Consider the following 19,139-nt stretch of genomic DNA (forward strand, 5'->3'; position numbering starts at 1 on the left):
GAACCGAAATAAAGAGGGGAGTTCTGATGACCTTGGCGTCAACCAGGGATTCTCTATTAAATGTTATTTCTTTCCTTTGCTATCTCATGAGTCACTTGTGACAAGTTTTCCTGACCACAAAAGAAAAATGGTGACCTGGGATGGAGCTCCAGCTGATTGACGGCCTCAGCTCTGTTCCTGTGTTCTGTGTGGAGGGGGGGGGGGGGTTATCCCTTCCGTCCAATGGGCTCTCAGAGCTCACCTCACTGAGATCTGCAGAGTGTAATTTCAGCTCTCCACCCCCCTTTTCTGAACTCTCAGATAAGCTTTCTAATTAAGCGCTTTGGATGTAGAGAAGGCTGCAGATTAGGGATCGACCGATTATCGGCAAGGCCGATATATCGAGGGCTGATATTGACTTTTGCCGATATATCGGTATCGGCCCCCGGAACTGGCCGATATTCCAAATATTGCTCATGTAAGGGTAAAGTGATGTCACATAGCACAATTCCGTTTACAAATGTTATTGAAATGCCACTCACATATGTATAAATTAAAGATGAAAGCAATTCCACATTAGCAGATCTGCTGGCATATCGGTATCTCTCACCCACTTGCCGTATGTGATACCCGGGTGATACCGCTTCGTTCAGCATCCACTCAATACTGCTCTGTCTCTGACCCGCTCCATCTCACACCCACCTGATACCGATCCGTCTCTCACCCACTTGCCATAAGTGATACCCAGGGTAATACCGCTCCGTCCGGCATACGATCTCGGAGGTCACGTGCTTTCTTTTGGTGGTATTTGATTACCTGTGTGGTTTTGTGCAAAAGTGACCCCAGTGTGAACCCAGCCTTAGGTGGCGGTATGTGTAGGCTTACCTGTTTGTTGGTTTCAGATAGGATGGGGGAAGGACCGGCCCATTTGTCAGCCTTTACTGCCTGAAATGAAATCCAAGAGGTGAGGACTTTGGGGGGGGGTTCCTCTTACACCTCCAGAATGGGAAGTGAGGCAAAATCTCTCCAGTGGGACACAGCAAAAAAATACCTTCATAGGGGTTTAACCCTTCACTACTTTATGCAAAAAGAAAAACCATAAGAGGCTTACTTGAATCTTGGTTTCCATTGTGTAATTCCTTCAGATCACTTTAGTAATCCTTCATAAAACAACTCCTGGGTTTTGTTTCTGTGCAGAGGTCTCCAGTGTGCAACCTGCATCCAGTTGGCTGCCAGCGCTGATCAGTTTTGGCAGGGGGGGGGGGGGGGCTGATCAGTGTGTTCTGCCGGAGGGGGGGGGGGCTGATCAGTGTGTTCTGGGGGGGGGGGGCTGATCAGTGTGTTCTGGGGGGGGGGCTGATCAGTGTGTTCTGGCAGGGGGGGGGCTGATCAGTGTGTTCTGGCAGGGGGGGGCTGATCAGTGTGTTCTGGTAGGGGGCTGATAAGTGTGTTCTGATAGGGGGGGCTGATCAGTGTGTTCTGGCAGGGGGGGCTGATCAGTGTGTTTTGGTAGGGGGGGGCTGATCAGTGTGTTCTGGTAGGGGGGGGGCTGATCAGTGTGTTCTGGTAGGGGGGGGCGGCTGATCAGTGTGTTCTGGTAGGGGGGGCTGATCAGTGTGTTCTGGTAGGGGGGGGGCTGATCAGTGTGTTCTGGTAGGGGGGCTGATCAGTGTGTTCTGGTAGGGGGGGCTGATCAGTGTGTTCTGGTAGGGGGGGCTGATCAGTGTGTTCTGGTAGGGGGGGCTGATCAGTGTGTTCTGGTAGGGGGGGCTGATCAGTGTGTTCTGGTAGGGGGGGCTGATCAGTGTGTTCTGATAGGGGGGGCTGATCAGTGTGTTTCTGATAGGGGGGGCTGATCAGTGTGTTCTAGCGTTGGGCTGATCAGTGTGTTCTGGTAGGGGGGGCTGATCAGTGTGTTCTTGCAGGGGGGGGGGGGGCTGATCAGTGTGTTCTGATAGGGGGGTGCTGATCAGTGTGTTCTGATAGGGGGGGCTGATCAGTGTGTTCTGGCGGGGGGGGGCTGATCAGTGTGTTTCAGATAGGGGTGGCTGATCAGTGTGTTCTGGTGGGGGTTGATCAGTGTGTTCTGGTGGGGGCTGATCAGTGTGTTCTGGTGGGGGGTGATCAGTGTGTTCTGGTGGGGGGTGATCAGTGTGTTCTGGTGGGGGGTGATCAGTGTGTTCTGGCGGGGGGTGATCAGTGTGTTCTGGCGGGGGGTGATCAGTGTGTTCTGGCGGGGGGTGATCAGTGTGTTCTGGCGGGGGGTGATCAGTGTGTTCTGGCGGGGGGTGATCAGTGTGTTCTGGTGGGGGGTGATCAGTGTGTTCTGGTGGGGGGTGATCAGTGTGTTCTGGCGGGGGGTGATCAGTGTGTTCTGGTGGCGGGGGGCTAATCTAGCACAGTGGAGGAGATCACCAGATCCAACATCTCTTGCGTTGGTACGGTGATCTCTCCGTAATTTTTTCATTCAGTCTGCTGGGTTGAATGGAAAAAAAAAATCTGTGTGTGTACCCAGCTTAACAATCCAGCCAAAAGTTTGAGTAGACATGGAGGCTCCTGTGTTTGTCTAGAGCAGGAAGTGGGTTGGTCTGCACTGTGCTTCTAGCATTTAGCAATGCATTGTGGGATATTAATTAACTCAATTCATTTACCTTTGCAGCTACCTGGAGGAAGAGATCCTGGCTAATAAAGGTAGGTGTGTTTGATCAGCGTTTTTAATGTGCAGCTGTGACTCCAATGGCAATCAGTGCACTGTAAAGCAGCAGAAACTCTTTGCTTGTTTGATCTGCTCTTCCCACCTGTTAAAGAATGTACACTTGGCTGAACTACTTAAAGCACCGCTTCACTTAACTGTGCTAAAAATAAGTCTTGACGGATCCGTCTCGTATAGCCACCCTCAAGAGTTGCACGCTGCGTGATTACATTGCATTTAAAGTTACATGTCGCGTAATGGAACAGCACTTTTTGTTCCAGGTTTGTGCTAATTACCAGTTTTTAAGGTGGATTTCAAATAGATCTGTAGTCAAGAAAACGTCAATAAAAAAAAAAAAAAAAGTGAGCAAAACGGCTGAAATTGTTTCCTTATTAACCCCTTTGTGACGAGGGTAAAACAAATCTTAAAGCCTGAACACAGTTTTGCGACTTTGACATGCGTTCGTAAAACTGTAAATTTCGTCACTACTACTTAGGCTGGCCATACATGGGTCGAATTTTGAAAGAATATTCTTTCGACAATCAGAAATTTTGTGCGTTTTGTGATCAGATTATGCCACCATTGATTTCGAAAATTTGACCAATCAAGCCTTCAATTTCAATATTGCTACAGAAAATAATTTTCATGGCTGGGAATCTTCTTTTCTTTCCGGGAATTTTCTTTTCTTGCACTCATGCGCATTTCTTTTTCAATTATATTTCTCAAACGATTGATTCTCCCATCGTTGATTAGAAAATCGTTCATCTTTTAAAACATTGCCAACATGCCCGATCTCTCAAAATCGATGACCGCACCGAAATCGGCTGTTGCTGCGGCCCACTAAGGGCTCTTTCACACGGTCCGCCTCCGTAGGCGGATCCGTGCTGCTCAGCGGGGATCGATCCGCGATCCCCGCTGAGCCGGCGGATGACAGCTCTGTAAGCGGAGACGGAGGTGTCTCAACCCCCGCTGCCCTCTATGGGGGATCTCCGCTGACACCCGCTGCCCCATAGAGCTGCATGGAGGATCCGATCAGATCCGCCTAAAAAACTGACAGGCGGATCTGATCGGATCGCCCGCGTGAAAGAGCCCTTATGGTGCGAAATTTGAACGAAAATTCTTAGATAAGATTTCCGAAAGAAAATTCTTTCGAAATTCGACCCATGTATGGCCAGCCTAAAGCCCCGTACACACGATCAGATTATCGAACGATCTGTCCTCCGTTTTTTTTGTGGCATGCTAGTCTGATGTGGAAAGTGAAGAGGTTATTTTCATACGAATTTTCCCGTACGACGATTCTACTTCAGAAGTGATGTCATGTGTTGGATTGCTTTCTATGTGTTCTTTCATCTCTGAGCATGCCTAGTCTTGCTCATAAGATTTTTTTCCGTCGAAATCTGTACTAATGAGACGAAAATCGGACGTTGTGTTGACGGACGACAAAAATTTTATAGCCTGCACATCAGGATTTTGTCGACCGAAAAGTCGGAGTTGGCTGTCGAAAGCACCATACTAACAATCTGAAAATCGGCAGATCGGTCGTCGGACGAAATTTCCCCTCAGTTTTTCTTATCGTGTGTACGGGCCTTTAGGCCTCTTTCACACGGTCCGCTCCGTAGGCGGATCCGTGTTGCTCAGCGGGGATCAATCCGCGATCCCCGCTGAGCCGGCGGATGACAGCTCCGTCTCCGCTTGCAGAGCGGAGAGGGAGGTGTCTCAGCCCCCGCTGCCCTCTATGGGGGATCGGATGAGAGCGGACCGCTTGTCCGCTCTCATCAGATCCGATCCGCTCCGATTACTGAACGGATGGAAAAATAGGGTTTCCATCCGTCCAGATTTCACGGACAGGATCGGATGCGGATGGCAGCGGGTGTCAGCGGAGATGTCTCCGCTGACACCCGCTGCCGCATAGAGCTGCATGGAGGATCCAATCAGATCCGCCTAAAAAACTGACAGGCGGATCTGATCGGACCGCCCGTGTGAAAGAGCCCTAAGTGTATCCAGGTGGATTATACCTTGTGTGTGTGTTTTTTTTTTTTTTTTTTTTTTTTTTTTTTTTTTTTTCAGAACAAATTTGGCTTGCTTTTGATGATCAATAGTAATGGATATCTTATTTGTTTTTTTTTTATCAAAGAAAAACTGGCACAAAGTAGTAAAAATAAAAAAAGATATTTTTGAAAATTGTAGCTGTATATTTTTTGCAATTACGACAACTAACCACCAAAGGACAACCCAAAATAAATTCTCCTGTTCCTGACGATCACAGTGATACCACATATGTGTATGTTGTTTGTTACTGTAATGGAGCCCAGTTCACACTGGTGCATCATACGCTGCGATTTTGAGAGCACGTGTCGCATGACGTGTATACAGTAAACCCCCCTCCATTGCGGGGGTTACGTTCCGGACCCAGCCGCGAAAAGTGAAATTCCGCGAAATAGAAAAACCCTATTAAAATGCATTGTAGGCATGTTTTTTTACTGTCACTGTACGTGTAAAAGCATTTTAAGGTCTTTAAACACACTTTTAAAACAATAGAAACTCATTTAAACACATAAAAGATACTAAGAGACAGAGCAAGAGCTATGGAAAACACAAAAATATTTCATTTTTAATGATTTATATAGTAAAATAACATTACAAAAAAAAACGCGAATTACCGGGACCGCAAAAACTGAACCGCGATGGAGCGGGGGATTACTGTAAATCAATGAGAGCCGTCTTATCTGATCTGACTTGTGTCAATCTGACTTTGGATAAGGTTCTTGCACTACTTTGGTCCAACTTAAGCTCATTGAATATTATTGAAGTTGTAACCAAGTCCGATAAGAACCTTAGGGCTCTTTCACACGGGCTTTCCGTATGTCCGCAAATCATCCTATTTTTTTGCGGATGATTTGCGGACATAATGTAAGTCTATGGCATTGCAGATGTCAGCGGAATACCATCCGCTGACATCCGATTTCCTTCCTTTCGGTTCTGTTCCGTTTTTTCGAACGGAACAGAACCCTATTTTTCCTCTGTTCAAAAAACGGAAAGGAAGGAAAATCAGATGTCAGCGGTGTCATCCGCTGACATCCGCAATCCCCATAGACTTACATTATGTCCGCATATCATCCGCAAACGGATGGGATGATATGCGGACCTACGGAGCGGATGACAGAAATGTCATCCGCTCCGTGAAATAAAAAAAAAAAAGGACCGCAGCGGAGATCTCACATGGAAAGCCCGTGTGAAAGAGCCCTTAGGGTCTTTTCACACGGGCTTTCTGACCGGCGGACTCAGTTTTGCTCAGCAGTGATCAATCCTCTCTGTCTCTGCTCTCTGTGCAGAGATCGACCTGTCAGATCCCCGCCCTCCTGTATGGGAGATAGGATGAGAACGGACCGCCTCTCCGTTTTCATCCGATCCGATCCACCAGACGGAAGGAAAATATGGTTTCCATCCGTCTGGATTTCTCGGACAGCAGCGGGTGTCAGCGGATATTTCACCGCTGGCATCCGCTGCTCCATAGGGGTGCATGGAGCGTCCGATCAGGTCTGCCTGAAAAACTGACAGGCGGACCTGATCGAAAAGTGCGTGAAAAAGGGGCATTAAAGTGATTGTAAAGTCTCTTGTTTTATAAACATGTTATACTTGCCTGCCCTGTGTAGTGGATTTGCACAGGGAAGCCTGGATCCTCCTCTTCTTGGGTCTCTCTTTGCTGCACCTAGCCCCTCCCTCCCGTCAAGTGCCCCCCACAGCAAGCAGCTTACTAAGGGGGCACCCAAACTGAACTGCAGCACCCTGTGTCCATTCAGGCTTGGGGCTGCCATTCAGCCCTACCCCCCTCTCTCTCCTGATTGGCTAACTGACTTTGACAGCAATGCCACGCTACTGCTGTGTCTCAGCCAATCAGAAGGGATTCGTGGACATCGCTGGACAGAGATGGGGCTCATGTAAGTATTAGGGGGACTGCTGCACGCAGAAGGCTTATTATCTTAATGCAAAGAATGCATTAAGATACAAAAATCTTCTGACTTTACAACTCCTTTTAACTGATCCGACTTGTGACATGCGACTTATGCTCAGAGGCAATGTTAGCACTCCAAAATGTATTTAGAAAAAAAATCCCAAATCCCTACCAGACCCAAGTGGCACTCATCTCAAGTCGAATCCCGGTCATTAAAGTCTGACCGATGTTGTGAGACTTTCATGTTGGAGCAGTGTGACCCCGGCCTAAGGCTCGATTCACACTAATGTGACAAGGGATCCGACTTGTGAGGCTCAAAGGCGGATGACATGTGAAATGCAATGTTTCCCTATGAGAGCTGTCTGTTTGACTTTAGAAAAGGTTCCTGCACTACTTTGATCCGACTTTGATACGGCTTCATTGCCACAGAGAGTAAAAAGTCACATCAAAGTTGTATCAAAGTCGGACTCCACAGTTGCACTGAAAGTCCCGCTAGTGTGAACCGAGCCTTAGCAGATTTTTATCCTACCTTATACATACTGACACTGATCTTAAACTTAAAAATGTTTTTTATTGTACTGGCGCCCCTTTCACACTTGTGTGACCTAAAAATCGCGCGATTTTGCTTCAAATTTTTTGCCACGATTTTGACTGGACTGGTCTATGGACCTCAAAACACATCAAAGTCGGACCAAAGTAGTGCAGGGACTACTTTGAAGTCACATATATATGAACGGTACTCATTGGAAATCATGGAGTACGACTTGTTTTGTGACTTTGCAGTCCCAAGTCGCACAAGTGTAAAAGGGGCCTAAAGTACGCTGACCTTTGACTCTGACAATGACCTTTGAACCTAATCTTAACCCTGAGAGCAGGTTCACACTGCCACGACCATAAGTCGCCCCATGTCGGAGCGACTTTTTACCGCGACTTCAGCGCGACTTGTGAATTATTTTGCGCAACTTATATGACAGACGACTTTGTATTTGGCCAATCAGAATAGGATGTGTTGTGACCTAATTCCCCTTTTCTGTTTTTTTTTTTTACTCATTTCCTCATTGCTCACCAGTGCCATGTATCAGTGTCCACCAGGGCCACTGCCCACCAGTGCCACGTATCACTGTCCACCAGTGCCACATATCAGTGCCACGTATCAGTGTCCACCAGTGCCACATATCAGTGCCACGTATCAGTGTCCACCAGTGCCACGAATCAGTGTCCACCAGTGCAACGTATCAGTGCCATGTATCAGTGTCCATCAGTGCCATGTATCAGTGTCCACCAGTGCCACGTATCAGTGTCCACCAGTGCCACGTATCAGTGCCACGAATCAGTGTCCACCAGTGCCACGTATCAGTGCCACGTATCAGTGCCACGTATCAGTGTCCACCAGTGCCACATATCAGTGCCACGTATCAGTGTCCACCAGTTCCACGTATCAGTGCCACGAATCAGTGTCCACCAGTGCCACGTATCAGTGCCACAAATCAGTGTCCACAAGTGCCACGTATCAGTGTCCATCAGTGCCACGAATCAGTGCCATGAATCAGTATCCACCAGTGCCACTTATCTGTGTCCACCAGTGCCACTCACACAGACCAAGCAGAGATAATGGAATATATATATACCATATAGCCATGGCTGCAATGTGGGGAATGCCTGGCTAATCTCTTTCTTCTTCCTGGAAAGTCTGATAACAAGTCGCTTCAATTAAGATAAGGAGGCGACTCCCATTGAAGTCGGATCACAGGTCGCCTCAAAGTAGTACAGGACCCTTTTCTGAAGTCGGAGCGACTTCAGTAGTGCCAATTATGACGGCACTGATTGATTAACATTGCTTTTGTTATGTCAAGCGACCTGGGGCTACACAAGTCGCCTCACAAGTCGTGCTAGTGTGAATGGGCTCTGACACTGACCTAGATCAAACCCTGTTTTTTTTTTATTTTTATTTTTTACACACACTTCTTTGGTTACATTTTTCTCCTCTAGCAAGGAGAAAAAGATAGAATGTATCTTTTTCTCCATTCAAGAGGTGAAAAAAAACACAACTGGTCTATACAGTGACTGATCAGCCAATCAAAGGCTAGTATTGTAATCAGGTGATCAGGAACCAGGGTGCCTGTTAGTACAAGATCCAGGGCTCTCAGTGAGAGTCAAGTCTCTATGCTGGGAGCATGCTGTGCAGTGCAGCTCGCTGTCAACACAAACACAAGTACACATACTGTATATGCATCTCCACTGATAAAAGCCCACCTCCGTGAGGTCGCGTATACACTATATTACCAAAGGTATTGGGACGCCTGCCTTTACACGCACATGAATTTTAATGGCATCCCAGTCTTAGTCCATAGGGTTCAATATTGAGTTGGTCCACTCTTTGCAGCTATAACAGCTTCAAGTTCCACCCCAAACTCCCTCATCCATATCTTTATGGACCTTGTTTTGTGCAATGGTCCAAATCATTTGGTGGAATTATGGTGTGGGGTTGTTTTTCAGGGGTTGGGCTTGGCCTTTTAGTTCCATTGAAGGGAACTTTTAAAACGTTAGCATACCAAGACATTTTGGATAATTTTATGCTCCCAATTTTGTAGGAACAGTGGGGTTGTTTTTCCAGGGATTATTAAAAAAGAATAGCGCAACCATGCAAAAGAAATGACTATCAAATATGGAGACAATCCATAAATAAAAATGGGGATTTAGTCCCACCATATGGCCATATCGTGCTCAAGCCCACCACTACGTCAAAGTACCCCATTATCAGTGGGTCCTACACTATCCATAAAAAAGGGGTGAATCCAGCCTCTCTAACCCTTGGAGACAACACTCCTTGCTGGGATAGATGGATTGGGCCCTTAGTTCCAGTGAAGGGAAATCTTAAGGCGTCAGCATACCAAGACATTTTGGACAATTTCATGCTCTCAACTTTGTGGGAACAGTTTGGGGATGGCCCATTCCTGTTCCTGTTGACTGCAAACCAGTGCACAAAGCAAGGCCCATAAAGACATGAATGAGCGAGTTTGGGGTGGAGGAACTTGACTGGCCTGCACAGAGTCCTGACCTCAACCCGATAGAGTTGAGATAGTAATTTACAATTATGATGCCCCTTTGTGACAGTGCTGGGACCTGGTGACTGGGCACTCAGTGCTGCTAAGTGACAGGGCAGGTGCATCTCCATACAAAACAGTACCAAGGTTTTTAGAGAGCTGTGGTGACCGTAGTAGTAGTAACAGCAAAGCATCTCATTTCTTTGTATTTATTCCTCCATACAAATCAATGGAGTTTGTTTACTAAAGGCAAATCCACTGTGCACTAGTAGTGCACTTGGAAGTGCAGTCGCTGTAGCCCTAAGGAGAAGATCTGAAATGAGAGGAAGCTCTGCTGATTTCTATAATCCAGTTGTGTGCATGCAAAAATGCTGTTTTTATTTTTCTTGCATGTCCCCCCTCGGATCTACAGCGAATGCTCTTCCAAGTGCACGTGTAGTGCAGAGTGGATTTGCCGTTGGCAAATAAACCCCAATTTCTACAAGTCATTCACATCCCAAACTGAACTAAAGCTGGCTATACACTAGTAGATTTTCAAATAAAAATTTGTGTAAAATTTTTATGAAAATTCTCAGTACAATGTCTGGCTTGATAAGTGTCGTTCGAAGGCAGTTGAACATTTTGTTTGCTTTTACTATTTAATATTTTATTGAATTGACTTTACTGAATGAAAACCGCATACACTATTAGAAATTCGTTTGAGAATATTTTCCATCCTGCTTTTTCTAATTTTCTTGTCGCTGGGGTCGAAAACGAATGCCGATTTCACCTCGCTAATCATTAGAAAAACAAATGTTCCTGACACTCACAATTCTGTTTGAGTTGAAGGCCAAGCTATAATGGATCATGATTATTGAATGTAATTTCCACAATTCCAAATGATAAATGTAAAATATTTGAGAAAACTTGGGATCCCTGGATCAAATACATAACGGGAGATATATGATAGGATATTGGTGGTGCCTTCCTGGATCAGACGGGTAACACTACCTTGCTACACGCTCTTCCTTTTACAAACCCGATTCCAGAAAAGTTGAGTTGGGACACTGTACAAATTGTGAATAAAAACAGAATGCAATGATGTGGAAGTTTCCAATTTCAATATTTTATTCAGAATACAACATAGATGACATATCCAATGTTTAAACTGAGAAGATGTATAATTTTAAGGGGAAAATACATTTATTTTAAATTTCATGGCATCAACACATCTCAAAAAAGTTGGGACAAGGCCATGTTTACCACTGTGTGGCATCCCCTCTTCTTTTTACAACTGCAAACGTCTGGGGACTGAGGAGACAAGTTGCTCAAGCTTAGGAATAGGAATGTTGTCCCATTCTTCTCTAATACAGGCTTCTAGATGCTCAACTGTCTTAGGTCTTCTTTGTCGCATCTTCCTCTTTATGATGCGCCAAATGTTTTCTATGGGTGAAAGATCTGGACTGCAGGCTGGCCATTTCAGTACCCAGATCCTTCTTCTACGCAGCCATGATGTTGTAATTGATGCAGTATGTGGTCTGGCATTGTCATGTTGGAAAATGCAAGGTCTTCCCTGAAAGAGACGACGTCTGGATGGGAGCGTATGTTGTTCTAGAACTTGGATATAACTTTCAGCATTGATGGTGCCTTTCCAGATGTGTAAGCTGCCCATGCCACACTCATTCATACAACCCCATACCATCAGAGATGCAGGCTTCTGAACTGAGCGCTGAGAACAACTTGGGTTGTCCTTGTCCTCTTTAGTCCGGATGACATGGCGTCCCAGTTTTCCAAAAAGAACTTCAAATTTTGATTCGTCTGACCACAGAACAGTTTTCCACTTTGCCACAATCCATTTTAAATGAGCCTTGGCCCAGAGAAAACACCTGCGCTTCTTGATTAGGTTTAGATATGGCTTCTTTTTTGGCCTATCGTGTTTTAGCCAGCAACGGTGGATTGTGTTCACCTACAATGTTTTCTGGAAGTATTCCTGAGCCCATGTTGTGATTTCCATTACAGTAGCATTCCTGTATGTGATGCAGTGCCGTCTAAGGGCCCGAAAGATCACGGGCATCCAGTATGGTTTTCCAGCTTTGACCCTTACGCACAGAGATTGTTCCAGATTCTCTGAATCTTTGGATGATATTATGCACTGTAGATAATAACTTCAAACTCTTTGCAATTTTTCTCTGAGAAACTCCTTTCTGATATTGCTCCACTATTTTTCGCCGCAGCATTGGGGGAATTGGTGATCCTCTGCCCATCTTGACTTCTGAGAGGCTCTTTTTATTCCCAATCATGTTGCCAATTGACCGAATAAATTGCAAATTGGTCCTCCAGCTATTCCTTATATGTACATTTAACTTTTCCGGCCTCTTATTGCTACCTGTCCCAACTTTTTTGGAATGTGTAGCTCTCATGAAATCCAAAAAGAGCCAATATTTGGCATGGCATTTCCAAATGTCTCACTTTCAACATTTGATATGTTATCTATATTATATTGTGAATAAAATATAAGTTTATGAGATTTGTAAATTAGTCCATTCCTTTTTTAATCACAATTTGTACAGTGTCCCAACTTTTTTGGAATTGGGTTTGTACTTTTCTTTTTTCTCTCTGGGTATTTTTCTCTTATGCTGCCATATTACCCAAAGGAACACATAGGGGGTGACTGCTCCAGGATTACTTACCCCACCATGTAGGTCTCTTAGAGAATATCCCCCTGCACTTAGTGCGACCTCTGAGTTGTGCACCTGTGTTAACTTTTCTGGGCGAGGGGTTTACATAGCTGTTTGTTATGCGGTACTTAGGCGCTTTCATACTCAAGCAACACTCAAATTGGTGGTACGTCAGGCCATTGAAAATTAACGAATAACCAAGAGGTTTAGGTTTAATACGGTTTCACTATTGAACATGGGAAATGTTACAAATTTATTTTTCTGTTTCTATTATTGTTCTTAACTATACTGAAAGAGCGTTATATTGAGTTATCTGAACTAGTCTGATTCTTTTGTACATTTTTTAGAATATATTCAATAAAAACATTGGGAAAAAAAAAATGAATGTTTCTAAAATGAAAAAGTTTGAACAAAATTCTACTAGTGCAGCCTTTTTCAACCAGGGTGCCTTCTGGGTTCTTCAGGGTTGCCTTGACAAAATGCCTAAAATTTGCCCCAAAATGTCCAAAAACTGCAACAAGTGGGTGGATGAGGTCTGCTTTTTTGGTTAAACAAAGCTACAAGCTTTTATTGTGCAGCACTAGAACCTTGGGCACTGTGTGTGCCAAATGCCAGTGTCTAAAGCCTTTTTTCCACTGAGCGTTACAGTTCAGTACGTTTCAGAAAGGTACACCTTGATCAGGCTTGCGTTTCCACCGCCAGCAGTACCCTTACATGATAGGCGTGGTGTAGCCAGAAAGTAGTGATCGACATCACTTGATAGGCGGTGATAGACCAATCAACGTTCTGCAAAACTGTAGCTGCTGACTTTTAAAAAAAACAGCCGCTCACCTGTCCCAGGATCAAGCGGTGCACTTGGCCCAGCTGTCTTCATCCCCTGTCCTCACTCGGTGGGGCTGGCATCTTCACTATGGGTATCCAGCTGTGACAGGTTGCTGCTTCACAGCCGGGTGCCCACTGCGCATACGCGAGTCACGCTGTGCATTGTAAATGGTGGATGTTGTCTTCTGGGACCTGTCAGTTTCCCAGAAGACTGCAAGGGGGAGGGAGGAAGAAGAAATGAATTAATAAGCAGGTACCTGTAAAAAGGGGGTACCTGCTCCCCAGCCCCCCTGCTCCTCAAAAGTGCCAATTGTGCAAGAGGAGCGGGGGACGAGTTCTTAAAGCGCAACTTCCCCTTTTTGGGTGGAGCTCCGCTTTAAAGTAACATTTATTTTTACAGCTAAAAGCAAAATTGTTTTTGTAACCTGCTAAATCATAGAAATACAGTGTAAACGATTGTTGACTGCTAGAGGGCCGCCCAACCACCAATCTTGAAATGGGTACATGGTGTGTACAGTGGCTTTATAAGTGTGTGTATGTGTATACAGTGGCAAAAATTATTATTTGATCCCCCGCAGATTGTGCAAGTTTGCCCACTTAAAGCGGTAGTATACTCAGACCTTATTTTTCTCAATTTCAATTGTAAGCCTGTAATAAGTAATTATAAATCACATAGCCTGTAAAGCATAGTATAAAAATCTTCCTTGCATCTCTTAGCCCGTTCTGCTGTGTTTTTCCTCTTGTTTAGCGCAGCCATCCTTACTGCTGTTTCCGTGTCCTGTTCTGTACAGCATTTCCGCCCTCAGTGTTAGTTATGTTCCGAAATCCCGCGCATGCGCACTAGCCGCCAAAACCAAGCCTCTCTCTCATTCTCCTCTTCTCTGTAGCTCCGCAGTTCCTCCTCGCGTCTTTGGCTCTCTCCACTATCACTCCCCTGTGACGTAGCAAGTCACATGGGGTAGTGGAGGAATTTCTGAATGGGGACAGACGGAGTCTTGTGTGAGCACGAGGCTGACGTCCAGCAAAGGAAATGACGCAGCCCCAGCAGAGACACTGCATTATTCCGGCAGCAGCATTACCTTGCCGGAAAATGAGGCAGAAAAGAGCATGCGCAGGTGACGTAATAAGAATTTACAAGCAAAATATCTACAGAACGGAAAAAGTGAGTGGCAAATGAGAAAGGTACAAATATTATATTCACACATATGATTTTAAATATGTAAAGTACAAGGAATGAGTATACTACCTCTTTAAGAAGAAATTAAGGGTCTATCATTTTTATTTCAGTTGTATTTTAAATAATAGAGGCAGAATATCAACCAAAAATCCAGAAAAACACATGATACTAATGTTATAAATTGAATTGCAGTTCAGTGAGTAGAATAATTATTTCATCTCTACGAACCAACAATAATTCTGGCTTCCACAGACTGGCTACAGTATGAGCTGATGTGGTAAACTGATTAGTCCTGTTAATTTCAAGAAGGTGCTCCTAATGACAACTCGTTATGTGTATAAATGACACCTGTCCACAGAATCTTTCTTCCATTCAGACCCACCATCATGGGCAAGACCAAAAAGCTGTCAAAGGACATCAGGGACAAGATTGTAGACCTGCACAAGGCTGAAATGGGCTACAAGACCATCACCAAGAAACTTGGTAAGGAGGAGACAACTGTTGGAACGATTTTTCGCAAATGGAAGAAATACAAAATAACCATCAATCACCCTCGGTCTAGAGCTCCTTGCAAGATTTTGCCTCATGTGGTAAGGACGATCATCAGAAAAGTGAGGGATCAGCCCAGAACTACACGGGAAGAGCTTGTGAATGATCTCAAGGCAGTTGGAATCACATCATCAAAGAACCATTGGTAAGATAATAGGCCGCCATGGATTGAAATCATGCAGTTCCTGCAAGGTCCCCCTTCTCAAGAAGGCCCATATCCAAGCCCGTCTGAAGTTTGCCAATCATCTAAATCAGTGGTCCTCAACCCTGGCCTACAGGGCCCACTAACCGGCCAGATTTTAGGTATTACCTTGGGGAGATGCAGACTAGAGTACTGCAATCACTGAGCAGCAAATTATATCACCTGGGATGTATTTCAGTTATCTTTAAAATCTGGCCTGTTAGTGGACCCTGTAGACCACTGCTCTAAATGATTCAGAGGATTGGGAGTAAGTGCTGTGGTCAGATGAGACCAAAATGTAGCTCTTTGGCATTAACTCGACTCGCTGTGTTCGGAGGAAAAAAAAATTATGACTATGACCCTAAGAACACCATCCCTACAGTCAAGCATTGAGGTGGAAACATTAGGCTTTGGGGCGGTTTCTCTAATAAAGGTACAGGCCGACGTTGCCGTATTGAGGGGCCAATAGATGGGGCCATGTATTGTGAAATTTTGGATGAGAACCTTCTTCCCTCAGCCAGAACACTGAAGATGGGTCGTGGAATGGTTCTTCCAGCATGACAATGACCCAAAACATACCGCCAAGGCAACAAAGGAGTGGCTCAAGAAGAAGCACATTAAGGTCATTTGTATGGCCTAGCCAGTCTCCAGACCTTAATCCTATAGAAAGTTTATGGCGGGAGCTTAAACTTCGAGTTGCCAAGCGACAGCCAAGAAACCTTAAGGATTTAAAGAAGATCCGTAAAGAAGAGTGGACTAAAATCCCTCCTGAGATGTGTGCAAACCTGATAACCAACTGCAAGAAACTTCTTACCTCTGTGCTTTCCAACAAGGGTTCCTCCACCAAGTACTAAGTCATGTTTTGCTTGGGGATCAAATACTCAATTTATAACATATGTATCGTGGTTTTTTCTGGATTTTTTTGTTGATATTCTGCTTCTATCATTTGTAATACACCTATGATACAATTTATAGATCCTTCATTTCTTTGTAAGTGGGCAAACTTACAAAATCTGCAGGGTATCAAATAATTATTTTCCCTTCTACTCCCCTGCTACATTTATACACTTATCCCAGCATTTAAACAATGCCTGTAAAGCTTTGGCATATAAAGATTTGTCAGTACGCCTGAACCATCTTAGGACAGCCTGCTTCACTTAAAGGGGAGTTCCACCCATTTTAGTCACTTTGGATGTATGTAATCCCCTTTAAAACGACTTTTACCAATGGAAAGTTTTTTTTTTCTGCTTTATTTATCCTCTTCTCACTTCCGGGTCCGGTCGGCGATTACGTCATTCGGCGATTCGCAGTGTGTGCTGGGATGGCATGAAATCTCGCATTATTACACAGGAGATGAGCTGTACTGTTGTGTTCTGCCCCGCCTCCGCCCCGCCTCCTCTCAGTGAGCTGTATGTATGTAGTGTATTGAGGCTGTGCTCCGCCCTGCCTCCGCCCCGCCTCCTCTCAGCGAGGACTGAAAGCATTATATCCTCACTGAGCTCACTGAGAAGAGGCGGGACAGAGGCGGGACGGAGCACAGCCTCAATACACTACATACATACAGCTCACTGAGAGGAGGCGGGGCAGAGCACGCAGTGCAGCTCATCTCCTGTGTAGTAATGCGAGATTTCATGCCATCCCAGCACACACTGCGAATCGCCGAATGACGTAATCGCCGACCAGACCCGGAAGTGAGAAGAGGATAAATAAAGCAGAAAATCAGGTATTTACTAGCAACAAAAAAACAAAAAAAAACTTTCCATTGGTAAAAGTCGTTTTTAAGGGGATTACATACATCTATGAAATGCAATTTATTAAAAATGGGTGGAACTCCACTTTAATCATCAGTGCTGAAATGCTGACCTCCGAGGAACTTTTTTAAGGGTTCAAACAGGTGGAAATCAGTCAGAGCGAGGTCCGAGTTGTAAGGGGAATGTGGCAATACTTCCCAGAGTTGCTGTAATGTGCACATAGTGCGGTGATCAGTAAGAGCTTGTGCGTTTTTCCTGGAGAAACAGGATGCCCTTATTGATCAGACCAGGGCCTTTTTCCACAGACCCATATGCACATTACTCAGAAAGCTGTAGTCCTTTTCATTGTCGATAGTGGCACCACGGGGTAGAAAATCCACATGAATTACGCCTCGTTTGTCCCCGAAAACACTTCACATCACTTTACCTGCAGACGCAATTGTTCGAAATTTTTTTCGGTGGTGGTGAGTCCACATGCTTCCAATGCTATGGTGCTCATTTTGATTCCAGAGTGAAATGTTGTGCCCAGGTTTCATCACCTGTAATGATGTGATCCAGAAAATCCTGCCTATCAGTAATAGGAAACACTTGCCACTTACTACCGCCACACTAGCACCTCTTTTTTTACCTGTATAATTATAAGTCGCGGTTTGACTTGAACACCCCGTGTGTGTGTTTGTGCTCAACAAAAATTAAAGGAACACTTTTTGGTCAGAATATAGCATCAAGTCAATTAAACTCCTGGGATATTGATCTGGTCAGTTGATCTGGTCAGTTAAGTAGGTTGTTAATCAGTTTCAGCTGCTTTGGTGTTAATGAAATTAACAGGTGCACTAGATGAGCAACAATGAGACGACCTCCAAATCAGGAATGGTTTTACAGGTGGAGGCCACTGACATTTGTTTTCCCTGCTCATCTATTCTCACTGATTTTCACTAGTTTTGTATTTGGCTAGGGTCAGTGTCACCACTGGTAGCATGAGACCATACCTGGACCCTATAGAGGTTGCACAGGCACTCCAACTCCTCCAGCATGTCACATCAATACGTGCCATTGCCAGAAGGTTTGCTATGTCTCCCATCACTCAAGAGCATGGAGGAGATTCCAGGAGACAGGCAGTTACTCTAGGAGAGTTGGACAAGGGTGTAAAAGGTCCTTAACCCATCAACAGGACCGGTATCTGCTCCTTTGGGCAAGGAGGAACAGGATTAGCACTGCTGGAGCCCTACAAAATGACATCCAGCAGGCCACTGGTGTGAATGTCTCTGACCAAACAATCAGAAACCAACCGACTTTATGAAGGTGGCCTGAGTCCCGATGTCCTCTAGTGGGCCCTGTTCTCACTGCCTGACACCATGGAGCTCAAATGGCATTTGCCATTAAACACCAGAATTGGAAGGTCCGCCACTGGCATCCTGTGCTTTTCACAAATGAGAGCAGGTTCACCCTGAGCCCATGTGACAAAGGTGAAAGGGTCTGGAGAAGCCGTGGAGAACTTTATGCTGCCTGTAACAGCATTCAGCATGATTGGTTTGGTGGTGGGTCAGTGATGGTCTGGGGAGGCATATCCATGAAGGGACGCACAGACCTCTTCAGGCTAGACAATGGTACCCTGACTGCCATTAGGTATTGGGATGAAATCCTTGGACCCATTGTCAGACCCTACGCTGGTGCAGTGGGTCCTGGGTACCTCCTGGTGCACGACAATGCCCAGCCTCGTGGCGAGAATATGCAGCCAGTTGCTGGAGGATGAAGGAATTGATACCATTGAATGGCCCCCCACGCTCATCTGACCTAAATCCAATAGAACACCTCTGGGACATTGTTTCGGTCTGGGAGGAAATACCCCAGGACACCGTCCCATTAGGAGCATGCCCTGACATCAGAAATGCATGCAAGCATGGGGGGGCCACACAACCTACTGAGAACCATTTTGAGTTGTGGCATTGAAATTTCAGCAAAATGGACTGCCTGCTGCATCATTTTTATACTTTGATTTTCAAGGTGTCTTTGAATTCAGCCCCTCTGTAGGTCGATAATTTTCGTTTCCATCAAACAATCCTCTTTTGATCCTAACACATTACCCAGTCCATATTGGTATTGATATCCAGCATGATATTTTTCCTCATTGAGATCTGATGTGTTTTCAAAGTGTTCATTTAATTTTTTTTGAACAGTGTGTGTATGTTACATAGTTAATCAGGTTGAAAAAAGACACAAGTCCATCTTGCTCAACCAATAAAAAACAAACAAGAAAACCCAACCATACAATCCCATATACGCAATCCTATACTCGCAGTTGATCCAGAGGAAGGCGTAAAACCCCAGCAAAGCA

At 45.1% G+C, this 19,139-nt stretch overlaps 1 protein-coding gene across 4 annotated transcripts in view; it reads left to right on the forward strand.

The window, feature by feature from the left end:
* Positions 1 to 19,139, forward strand: part of ZFP91 (ZFP91 zinc finger protein, atypical E3 ubiquitin ligase) — a 125,757-nt gene that overhangs the window by 11,668 nt on the left and 94,950 nt on the right. For all 4 annotated transcript variants that reach the window (XM_082266742.1, XM_082266740.1, XM_082266743.1 and 1 more), the window contains exon 2: positions 2,639 to 2,670. In XM_082266742.1, the coding sequence (XP_082122868.1) occupies positions 2,639 to 2,670 (32 nt within the window). The remainder of the gene's footprint in view (positions 1 to 2,638; positions 2,671 to 19,139) is intronic.

Source organism: Pelophylax lessonae (genome assembly GCF_965119305.1).
Source record: "Pelophylax lessonae genome assembly, chromosome: 9".
Taxonomy (NCBI): Eukaryota; Metazoa; Chordata; class Amphibia; order Anura; family Ranidae; genus Pelophylax; species Pelophylax lessonae.